At 40.8% G+C, this 12406-nt stretch overlaps 1 protein-coding gene across 1 annotated transcript in view; it reads left to right on the top strand.

Moving 5' to 3' along the window:
• Positions 1-3750, top strand: part of FCRL1 (Fc receptor-like 1) — a 24113-nt gene extending 20363 nt beyond the window's left edge. Inside the window, exons 8-10 of the mRNA XM_006861741.1 lie at positions 372-454; positions 672-880; positions 3685-3750. Of these exons, the coding sequence (XP_006861803.1) occupies positions 372-454; positions 672-880; positions 3685-3750 (358 nt within the window). The remainder of the gene's footprint in view (positions 1-371; positions 455-671; positions 881-3684) is intronic.
• Positions 3751-12406: the final 8656 nt, after the last annotated feature.

Below are 12406 nucleotides of genomic sequence, written 5' to 3'. Positions count from 1 at the left end.
GGCCCTAGAGGGCCTCGAACCTCTGACTAGTCTTACACAGTCTGCAACAGACCCTCAGTGAGGTGGATTGATACAATAGATACAAAAATGGACTCAAACATATCAGCACATGGTGCAGGACTGGGCAACCTTTCCTTCTGTTATATGTAAGGTAACCATGAGCGAGAGCTGACTCGACAATGAACAACAATGAGTTTACTCTGCAATAGTCTACTCAGTCCATGCATAAGATGGTGACTTGTCCTCTATAGCTGTGCCATCCAGATGCCAATTTTCCCAAGCTTTAATGCTCCAAGACACTTTCTAGTAGGGTTCTCTCCTTTAGCTCTTCATTCACTATCCCAAATAAAAGCATGTGTTTCTGTTTGCAGGAGCCCTCCTAGTCCTCTACCTCAAGAAGCTATGTATCTCAACTCATCGACCTCAGTGCCTCCACATTCTATGTATGAAAATGGTGAGGTTTCCTCAATGACCTGGGCCAAAATATGTAGAGCAAGTTAGAGAAAGTGTCCTGGATTGGTGTCTGCTAGCATAACCCAACCCTGTTGTGCCCCAGCCACCTTTGCAAATAAATGAGTCTTCTGTCTCCATAGCTGTGAAGGTGGATAGGTATGGAGTAAGTTGAATGGCAAGAAGGGGCTGTGTCATGATGTCTACGTTTTCTCTTTCAGTGAATGTTGTAAGTGGGGATGATGTTTATTCACTGGTGTACTCTACCCAGCAGGAACAGAAATCAACAGCAGGTGAGACATGGGGAGTAAATTTGTGTCTAACTTTGTCTATCATAGAAACATTGAAGAATCAACGGTTGTGCATAGCAGAACTACTGCTTCTGCTTTTGGAGCTGACTATGAGCATTGCAGACTCTTGGTGTGGCACTGTAGGATTAGCACTGGACTTTGAACCACAAGGTCAGTGGTTCAAAGCCACTAGTTGCTCCTAGGAAACCCTGTGCAGGGTGGCTATGTGTCAGAATTAACTTGACTGCACTTAACAACATGAGCTTTACAGTTCCTATTTGAAAACTAACCTTTGTTCTGGAAACTGCCTCTAGTTGATTCCAGTGCTAATGCTAATTTAGTCTATGTAACATCTCACTCCCCAGATGTATGGTAGCATCTGAGATGCTGGCTTCTGCCGGTCTTCCCTGCCTAACCCATCTCAACTGCCTAATTATTTTGCTGCTGCCCATACTATACATGGTGGGCTCAACAAATGTGAATGGCATGAAGATTCCTCCTATATCTGTTGTTGTTGTTAAGTGCCATTGAGTCAGTTCTGACCCATGGTGACCATGTATAGGGTTTCCAAGGAGCAGCTGGTGAGCTTGAACTGCTGACTTTGTAGTTCAAATGGCTCTGCAGTCTGGAGCATTAACCCACAGTGCCACAACTATATCTAGAAGGATTTAATTACTCCCCACTCCCAGACTTCCCATATTCCTCTGCATAGTAAGAAAATCATATTTGTAATGGGTAGAAAAGTAAGACAGAAAATATTAATGGAAATCAATCCATGGGAAACAGATGGGAGAGGAAGAAGCCTATATTAATTCTGCTTTAGACAAAGACTTTAAATATAAGTGGAGTCTTACTGTACTTATGGAATCCTGGTGTAGTCCTGTAGGATAAACACTGGGCCACAAGATCATTTTGAACTGCAAGGTTGCCAGTTCAAAACTCACTAGCTGCTCCTCGGAAACACTATAGAGAGTTGCTATGAGTCAGAACTGACTTGACAGCACTTAGCAACAACAACTGTACTTATATGTGTGTATATATATATATTTTTTTTTTTTTTAAGTTTTTATTGTGAATTGAGTGATAGTTTACATGGATTTTATGCTCACGTTTCATAGCAATGATTACAGTCTCCTCCGTGCATCATCATTCAACAGTATTTGCTTTTACTCCCTCTGTTTTTCTCTTTTTCTTTTTTTTGGGGGGAGGTGTACACAAAAACACTCAGGAATATATAATAATTTAAATAATCAAAGGCCACATTGCACAGGCCTGCCTCCTGGCCACCAGCACACAGCCTTTCTCTTTCCATGAGTCTAGAGTCCTCAGCTGCTCCCTCTCTCCATGTCCCCATCTCTGTCTCCATTTCTGGTGTCACTGCTTCTCTGGATAGGGTCCCGCATTCTGTGTGTGCGCTTCTCCCTTGATGGTCCTAGGGTCCTCTGTTTCTGAACTGTAAGATGAACTATTCCCCCTTTTGTTACAAAACTTCTACCTTTACAGTTGTGACAATTGCAATTAGTCATGATAACAATTATTCACTATTGAATTCTAAGAATCTTATCCCCATTGTACTTATATTTTTCTCCATTCTAGAACCCCCAAGGATGCTTACTGAGGATAAGGTGAGTTAAAGTCATGCTCTCTTTCCTCTGGACACTGGTTTTCAAACTTTTATAATGATAGTTACTTGGGAAAAGCCAAATATTTCATAATCTACCACTTCCCTTATTTCCCCACACAATGGGAGTAAAAATATTAGTTATAATAATAAATTGTCACTGTAGAAGGAACATTTTGGAGGTCAAAATGGACATTTAGCAATAGGCATATGAATGATTTGTAGTTGAACCATAGTGCATACCTAGTCTCAAAAGCCTATTTACTAGAAAACATGTATCGCAAAATACTGTTGAACCACATACAAAACACTGTGTCAAACAATCCATAGCAAACAAAATTAATGGTGAACACAACTATACTGATTAATATCATTAAAAATCAATGGTTTGAAAACCTTGAACAACTCACGACATCACTGATATTACAAAATTAGTTTCGAAAATAGCAAAATTCCAATTCTGTTCATGTGTGCAAAGACAATAGGTGCTTTGTAATTTTGTCTAGTGTAGTGTGACAACTAGATGTCGTCTCAGGACATGACTTAGTTTCCTAGCGTTGTTGTAATAGAAATACCACAAGCGAATGACTTTAAATAACAGAAATTCTAGTTCAGGAGGCTAGGAATCTGAATTCAGGGCATCATGTATCTGGGAAAGATCTCTCTCTCTTTTGGCTTTGGAGGAAGATCTTTGTCTCAGCCTCTATAGCCCCAGCATTCCGCAATTCCTTGGTGATAGTAAGAAAATCATACTTGTAATGGGTGACATCTTCCTTATTTATATTTTATCTGCTCTTTTTGTAACTCAGAAATGATTAGGTTTAGGGCATATTTTACACTGATATGCCTCATTATCATAACAAATGAAACCTTATTTTCAAATAGAATCCTACTTTGAATTACATCCACTGGTATAGGGGTTAGAATTGCAATACGTATTTTAATGGGACACAATTCAATCCATAAGACAGAATTCGAGTCCTTGGTAAACGCCAGTGATAGACTAAATTTAGTTTAAGTATACAAATTTCTGACATCCCTTAATAAATTACAACCCTGGACCTCTGCCTGATAATAAATAACCCATAAGAACAAAGGAAGGCCTTGCATGTTTGGGTTAGTGTGCAACTCACTAGGAGCACCTCTGTGACTCACCAGCACGATGCAGAGTCTTTGAGAATGCTGTCTTCAAGCAGGCTCTAATTTATGTGCTGTGTGGTGTGCCACGGTAGAATGCATCCAGGCTAATGGAGAAGAGAGCCAGTGCGAGGTATGCTGTATTGTCTCCTCTGCTCTAGTCCATCTTTGAAACTTTGCTTTCAGGTCTCCATCTATTCTAAGCTGAAGAAAGCACCTGTTACAGATGTGGACTATGAAAATGATATGTAAAGCTATGGCATATTCTACTCATTGAAAACCATCCAGGACCTCAAGTCTCAGATCCAGCGTGTGCTTCAGAGATTCTAAGGGAGCCAGCATTTTGGTATATCTCAATTAGGTGCTTTGCTCTAAGAGTTTATTCTTTCATCTACTGTGAAGTCATACAAGCCCCAAAGGGACCATCCAGGAGAACCAATGTGGACATGGGAGTGCAGGAGTGGGAAGGACTGTTATGGAAGCACTTGCTGTTGTTGATAAGTGCCATCAAGTTGGTTCCAACTCATAGCGACCTCGTATAGGGTTTCCGAGGAGCAGCTGGTGAATTTGAGCTGCCAACCTTGCAGTCAAACTGACTTTGTGGTCTAGTGCATTACCTTGCAGCACCATACCAGGAATCTAGTTTCTTTGGGACGGCTCAAAATATGCTCTTAATTCTTCACAGTAGGAACCATTGGTCTAAAAGGGTTTGAGCTCTCTGAGTAGAGAAGTAATGAATCCTGGAGTATAGGAACCCAGGTTAGCAGTTTTGTAGAATGGCTTAGAGCCTAATTTTGTCCAATCAGTTTCTTAGCACAGATAGTCCAGAACCCTAGCCCTGCCACTTATTTTATTGTTGTTGTTAGGTGCCATTTGAGTTGATTCCAACTCATAGCAACCCCATGGACAACAAAAATGGACACTGGCCAGGTCCTGTACCATCCTTATAATTGTTGAGTGGATTACGAGTTGGGCTGCTAACCACAAGGTCAGTAGTTCAAATCTACCACCTGATCCATGGGAGAAAGATGAGGCTTTCTGCTCGTGTAAAGATTTACAGCCTCAGAAAACTTATACAGGGTCGCTGTGAGTAGGAACCGACTCTACGGCACAAAACACCACTACCACCTTCAGGCTATCAAGACAGCTGTCCGTTTCCAATGACTTGTACCTCCTAGTAACATGTCCAATGTTGGCAGGACAAAATTTCACTATCCTGCTTTCAAAGTAACAGTTTGGCTATACTTCTTCCAAGACAGATTTGTTCTTTCTGCTGGCAGCACCAAAATCTGAATCATCAATTCTTTTCTGGCCTTCTTTATTTATTGTCCAGCTTTTGAATGCATATGAGATTACTGAAAATACCATGGCTTGGGTCAAATTAGCTTAGTTCTCAATGTGACATCTATGCTTTTTGACATTTAAAAGAGGTCTTTTGCAGTAGATTTGTCTGATGCCATTTATGCTAATTATTCTGCTTCTGCCTTATATATACTATTCAGTGCAGTTTGGGTCATGCTACCAAATGAAAACTAAAACAAATTTACACAGAGTTATTGTGGTTACACTCGATTTTAATCATATATTTTCCAGGTTGATCTAAATACTCAGATGTTTATGAGAAATAATCTGTATACATTTTACCACATACAAAATTCTGTGTCTGCCACAACCTCTAGAAAGTTTGTGAATGTATTTTTCTTCTTTCACTCATTAACTTGTTGAAAATATGTACAATATGGTTTGGAATATATATTTTCACTTTAAAAGAATCATATACTTACTCTTAAAAATGAAAACAATTTAGCAAAATATAAAGTAAAAACTTAAATCAGCCCTGTAATCTAATACTACAAAAGGTAGCCATTGTTAAAAAATTTAGTTCTTTTGTATTTTTGTATATATTTGTTGTTGCTATCAATGCCATTGAGTTGGTTCTGATCTATAGTGACCCTATACAGGTTTCTGAGGAGTGGCTGGTGAGCCTGAACCACCGACCTTGAGGTTCAAACTGACCTTGCAGTCCAGCGCATTAACACACAGCACCACACCACAACTCCTTAGTACATATGTTGTTGTTATGTGCCGTGGAGTTGATTCCGACTCATAGCGACCCTGTACAGGGTCTCCAAGGCTGTAAATCTTTACGGGAGCAGAAAGCCTCATCTTTCTCCTGTGGAACAGCTTGTAGTTTCGAACTGCTGACCTTAAGGTTTGCAGCCCAATTTGTAACTACTACACTACCAGAGCTCACATAAGTAAATATGTGGTTATGTAAAAATATGCCTATTTTAAAAAATAGCATGAAGTGTTTTCAGGCTGTATGTTGACTGTAGTATAATAAAAGGCTGTATAGTATTCTGTATATGCTAATATATTTTCTTTCCAGCACTGATGGACATTAACATGGTTTCCAAAGATTTTATATTATAAAACTGATGCTAAAAACAAACAAACAAAAAATTTTTGTATATTTTTGTGGATTTCCTTGAAGATTAAATTAGTAAATCTGGGATTGCTACATTTTAGGTTTTACATATTGGATGTGTTTTATTAAATACTTTTAAATTGCCCTTCAGTAAATTGTATCTATTAGCATATTCACCAACAGTGTATTGCTGCTGTTAAATGACATCAAGTCGGTTTTGACTCATAGCAACCCTGTATTGGGTTTCCAGGGAGCAGCTAATGTGCTTGAACCACTGACCTTGTGGTTAACATTCTATTGCTTATTCTATAGTGCCACAAGTGCAGAAGGGAATAGATGTATTGGGAAAGGATCATTGTTGTTTCCATTTAAATGTTTTCAATTACTAATGAAGTTAGGCATGTTTCCAGAAATTAATCTGTTGTTTTAATTTTTTTCCCAGAGTTTAGCTTTTGCCCATTTTTCTTTGAGTTCACTTCTGTATTGCTTTACATGACTCATTTATTGAGGCATAATTCACAGACAGTGAAAAGCACAAATTTTATGTGCATAGTTCCATTACTTTGACAAATTTACATCTCTTAGTGTTTTAAGTACCTAAGGAGCTCTGGTAGCACAGTGGTTACGAATCAGGATGCAAACTGCAAGGTCAGCAGTTGGAAACTACCAGCTGTACCGTGGGAGAAAGAGGAGGTTTTCTGCTCCTGTAAATATTTATAGCCTTGGAAACCCTGTGCAGGGTTGCTGTGAGTCAGAACTGACTCCATGGCACATAACAACCACAACATCATGATATAGAATAGTCCCATCTTCCCAGAAAGTTCCTTCATTCCCTCTTAAAATTTTTGTGTTTTAACTATTATGTTAAAGTTGGTGTCAAAATGGTGTAGCAGCACTATCATTTTACTTTCTCTAACTTCACAAGGTGGGAGAAAGAGAATCACATCAGCATCAGTCCAAGGCATGCCTCCACCCTCTAACTTTTACCGGTTCTGACAACAACCATCTCTTGCACGGCACCATCTACTTTTCTACTGGGTTCAATAAGACATTGCAATGGTCACATAGAACTCACATATAATACTCAGGATTCTGGGGTTTATTAGGGAAGTAACAAGTTACAGTTCAGCGTCAGGGATACTCAGGATAGAGTTGTTCAGTCAGGACTGCCTCCTCTCAGTAGTGCTTACAGGCACACCCAGGTCTCTTTGGCCTCTGCCCTGCCAGGCAAGTGCTACAAACTCTCTTAACTCTGCTGATTTAGTGCCCATTCCACCAGTAAGCCTCACCTGAAGGCACTCAGTTTTAGCCCAAGTCTTGGTAAACTTAATTAGCACTTCTCTCCCAACTCCCATTCCACCCTAGTAAGTTCCTGGAGGCAACCCCCTCCACCAACAAGCCGCCTGCTTGACTTCGTTCCACTTTTATGCTCTGTAAACTGGGAAGCTGGTCACTTGGTCTTGTCCAGGTCTCTTGATTCTGCTGCCACCATTTCTCTGCTACTGCCACTGCTCTCCATTACTTACCATCTTGCTGTTACATCTCTTGGTTTGATAAGAAATCTCGGGTTCCATAGACTGAACTCCATCCCTGGCTCTTCTTTCTTTGTTTTCTTTTTATTTAAAGCTTTTACTGTGATAGTTTACATGGGAGAACATCGGTATTATACTTATTGTTTCATTGCAATGATTACAATCTCCTCTGTGCATAATCATTTAACAGTATTTGCTTCTATTCTGTCTGTTTTTTTTAATTTTAATAAATGTTTTTTGTGAATTGTGTGATAGTTTACATGGGAGAACATTAGTTTTACATTCATTCTATCATACATCATTTCATTGCCATAGTTACCATCCCCTCCATGCATCATCACCCAACCAAAGGGTATACCCTACAAGCCTGCCCCCCACCCCCAATGGTCCTCAGAACACAGCCCCTTGCCCTCTCTGGATCTCAAGTCCCCAGCCACTCTATCTCTTCACGCCATCTTCTCTGCCTCCGTCTCAGGTCTCACTGCTTCTCTGGGTAGGGTCCTGCTCTCTGTTCTACTCCATTGATGGTCCCAGGGCCCTCTGCTCCTAGACTGAAAAGTTAATCACTCCCTTTCTTGCTATAAAATGTCCACCTTTACATTTCCAACCTTCACAATCAGTCCTGATAACAATTCTTCACTATTGCATCACAAGAGACCCATCCACATTTCATTTCATCAGCCCTTCCTGGACAGGCTGGATACTATTCACTGGAGACACTACCTTCCTCTGCGCCCTTTGGATCTGGGTTCCCTCTCGAAAGCTTGTAAGCCAGTCACTTCTTACCTTTGTATCCCTCCCCTCATTTTGGGTAGCCAATGTCCAAGTTGCCCATCCCTGTCCACTCTTTTTGTGGAGGGGGTGATATTCCCTCTGTTTTTTTGTTTGTTTGTTTTGTTTTGTTTTGTTTGATGTACGCAAAAACACTCAGAAAAATATAATCATTTAAGCAACCAAAGGGCACATTCTGCAAGGCTGCCTCCTGGCTGTCAGCACACAGCCTTTCACTTTCCGTGAATCTAGTTTCCTCAGCAGCTCTAGCTCTCCATGTCATCATCTCGCCTCCATCTCTGGTGTCATTGCTTTTCTGGATAGGGTCCCACATTCCACTCATGCTCTTCTCCCTTGATGGTTGTAGGGTCCTCTGTTCCTGGAACATAAAATTAACTACTCCCCCATTTATGTTACAAGAGTGCTACTTTTACAGTTGTGACAATCGCAATTAGTTATGATGGCTCTTCTTTCTTGATGGTAGTAATGAAATCTCTCCCCTTTCCACCTCTGTGATGGCTTATTTTAAACCTACTGGGATAGTAAAACTGACTATCCCTTGATAGGGACCCATATATGTCAAAATGGAGCCCTGGTTTACCTATGCAAGATAAGCACTGAATCAACGGATTGGTTTGAACCACAAGGTCTGTGGTTCAGACTCACCAGCTGCTCCTTGGAAACCCTATACAAAGCCGCTATGAATTGGACCCAACTCTATGGCACTTAACAACAATGACAAGCTCCTCCAAAGGGTGCCATATTCCTTGTTCAACCTATACAGTCTCCTTCACTATGAATAGGAACCAACTCAACTGTATGTAATGACAGCAACATATACAGTCTTCTTGGTTGACCACAATCCATATTTGCATAGTCCTAGTACTGGTGCGATAGTGTAGGATATGCTGAACACAAGGCTGGCAATTCAAACCCACCAGTGAATCTTCAGAAACCCTATAAAAGTTGCTGTGAGTTGGAACTGACTTGATAGCACTTAACATTTGGTGGAGTTATAAAGACTATAGTAATTTCCTGCACTGCAGCCTGTATACTTATTATATAGTCTTTACTATTACGGAGTCCTGGTGTGGCGCTGTGGGCTAATGCGCCAGACTGCAAAGTCATTTGAACTGCAAGGTCAGTGGTTCAAGCTCACCAGCTGCTCCTCGGAAACTCTATACAGGGTTGCTATGGGGTGGAAGCGACTCAGTGACACTTAACAACAACAATAACATAGTGTAGCACTGGACTTCAAGGTCTGTTTGAATCACAATGTTGGTGACTCAAACACACCAGCTGCTCCACAGAAACCCTATACAGGGTTGATATGAGTCAGAACAGACTCGATGGCATTTACCAACAATAACAGAATATCTAGTACAGCTGAAACAATAGATGAATCACCTGTTATTTTAGTCCAAAGACCAATTAAAAATTTTTTTTTATTATGAATTATGTGACAGTATATATGGGAGAACACCAGCTATACATTCATCCCATCGTATTCATTTCATTGCAATGATTACAATCCCCTCCATGCATCATCGAACAAAAAAGGGTATACTCTGCAAGTCTGTCCCCTGGCCATGAGCACACAGCCCCTCTCCCTCCCTGAGTCTAGAGTCCACAGCCACTCCATCTCTCCACGTCATTGTCTCTGCCTCCATTTCTGGCATCCCTGTTTCTCTGGATAGGGTTCCACACGCCTCTCTTTTCACTTGATGGTCCCAGGGACCTCTGCTCCTGGACTGAAAAATCAACCATTCCCCTCCTTTTGTTACAGAACATCCACCTTTACATTTCCCACCCTCCTAGTCAATCCTGATAGCAATTATTCACTATTGTACCACAAGAATCTTATCCCCATCTCCTTTCATCAGCCCCATCCCAGCAGATTGGAACCCACTCAGTGGAGATTCTATCTTCCCCTGCCCCCTCTGGAACTAGGCTCCCTCCTGAAAGCTTGTAAGCCAGTCACTTCTTGCCTTTGTAGCCTCCTCCACCCCCATTTTGGGTAGCCAATGTCTAAGTTGCCCATCCCTGTCAACCCAGTGTACTAAGGGAGTGGAAATTATTCTCGCTGTAAAGATTTATTCCCTCTTTTGAGCTACTACATCCATAAATAAAGGTAGAGTTCATCACATTGTAGTGGATTGCTCTTTTTTTCCTCTTCTATCTTCTTCTAGTCGAGTTCTGATCATCCACCATTGAAGCCAGGTCAAGTGGGTACCATCTGCAAATATAGGTGTTCTTGTGTTCTCCCCTTATTTCATATCAGCTGGACACTTCACTCTCCACTTTAGTTCTCTGTGGCTATTTCACTGTCTCTGGGCCCAGATGTCCTTGTGTCTTGCTATACTGCTGGCCAACCAGGTCTCAACCTGGGTTCACAGGAGTCTATTGAACATGGTAAGACTTAGCTTAGTCTTAGTCTTAGAAGTGGGTTTGCTCTGAGGGGACCTGACCACTTGCTTTGATGGCTCCTGGGTGAACAGCTTGCTTGTTATTGTAGTAGTTAATCAGACTGCTGTTATTGTTTTTTATTTTTCCTGCCAGTCTTTCTTTCACAAAGAATCTTCTGTTCTTCTAGCCGCTCCAGGCTGGTCTACTTGTCCTTTCAAGTGGAAATTTCCCACCTCAGAAGATTCTGGTTGGGGTTCAGGATTCCTTCACTGGGCAAGTTCTAGACCCTTTTAAGGTATTCCAATCAGTTATAGGGTGAAGATGGACTTACAAGCTTTCTATGGTGATGTTTCTGGCTATTCCTTTCTCTCTCCCCTCAAGTGTATATTTTACAATGGTAGGCAAGGGAAACCAAGATCCAAAGACCAATTTTTATAGTAATTCTTTATTTGAGGTTTCCAATAATAGTCTTAAATTATTAGTGTGGCACAACCCTGGGGTTCTGCTATTTCAGGGGAAATTTTCTTTTTTTTTCATAGCAGAAACAAAAAAAAAATTCTTAGGCATTTGTCTGTATTGGTGGGTGCATTTTCCCCAACAAACCACTAATCTTCTGGGGGTCCAGATTTTATGTAAGGGTTTTAGATTAAAATAAATGCCTTTTCGGACACAAGATTTATCTCCTAGTCCCATATAGGCTTTAAATGCCAAATTCATAGAAAAGCTATTGTGTTTTAGTTTCTCACTCACCCTTCCCCCGGGGGAGCAACAATGGCAGTTGCAGGTGTAATGCTGAACTTTCCCTTCTGTTTTCGGTCTGTATTAGGGGAATCCCCCTTCTTTCTCTTATGTTTAGTTATGTGTTTAAAAAGTTATTCAATATTCATCTAGCATTTATTTATATTTCGAATGAGAGAGGTTTCACATTTTTTGGTATCGTAGTGGTTACGAATCGGGCTGCGAACCTTAAGGGCAGCAGTTCGAAACTACCAGCCGCTCCGCGGGAGAAAGATGAGGCGTTCTGCTCCCGTAAAGATTTACAGCCTCGGAAACCCTGTACAGGAACCAACTCGATGGCACATAACAACAACAACAACAACACTTGTATAGCTCACAGCTTCACTGCTGTTTTTCCCCCATTTCCCCTTATCAGTGGCCAATGAGGACACCAGCCAGACCACAAGCCTGCTCGTGTATTCCTCTTGAGTTTTAGTCAACCCCAGTCTTCCCCACTTCATTGGGAGTGTGAGTTTTATTCTGAAAACTTTCTATCATTTAATGGGACCTTGAGACTAAGGACATTTAAATACAGTGCTCAGTTCACCTGAGCTCTTTAAATACAGTACTAATTAATTACTTTTCTAATGGAAAACATGCGGATCATATTTAACATAACCATACAGTTTAAGAATACTCCTGACTATGGACAGAGACTGACAATATTGATGACTCTTAAATTTTTCTATGTTCCTAAGGCTCTATAAATTTATAATTGTATTTCTCTTGTAACCAAACACTTTTTTTTTTTTAAGTCATGATAACAATTATTCGCTATTGAATCTTACGAATCTTATCCCCATCTCTTTTTCACCAGACCCATCTAGACAAGACGACAGCTATTCAGTGGGAACTCTTTCTTTCCCCCCATACTCTTAAACTAATCTCCTTCTTGAAAGCTTGTAAGCCAGTCACTTCGTGCCTTTATTGCCCCCTCATTTTAGGTAGCCAGGGTCTAAGTTGTCCATCCCTATCTACCCTGTTTACAGAGGGG

This window comes from Chrysochloris asiatica, unplaced genomic scaffold (assembly GCF_000296735.1).
Source record: "Chrysochloris asiatica unplaced genomic scaffold, ChrAsi1.0 scaffold00042, whole genome shotgun sequence".
Classification (NCBI taxonomy): domain Eukaryota; kingdom Metazoa; phylum Chordata; class Mammalia; order Afrosoricida; family Chrysochloridae; genus Chrysochloris; species Chrysochloris asiatica.
Note: the sequence above shows the minus strand (reverse complement) of the source record. Positions and strands in the feature narration are given on the sequence as shown.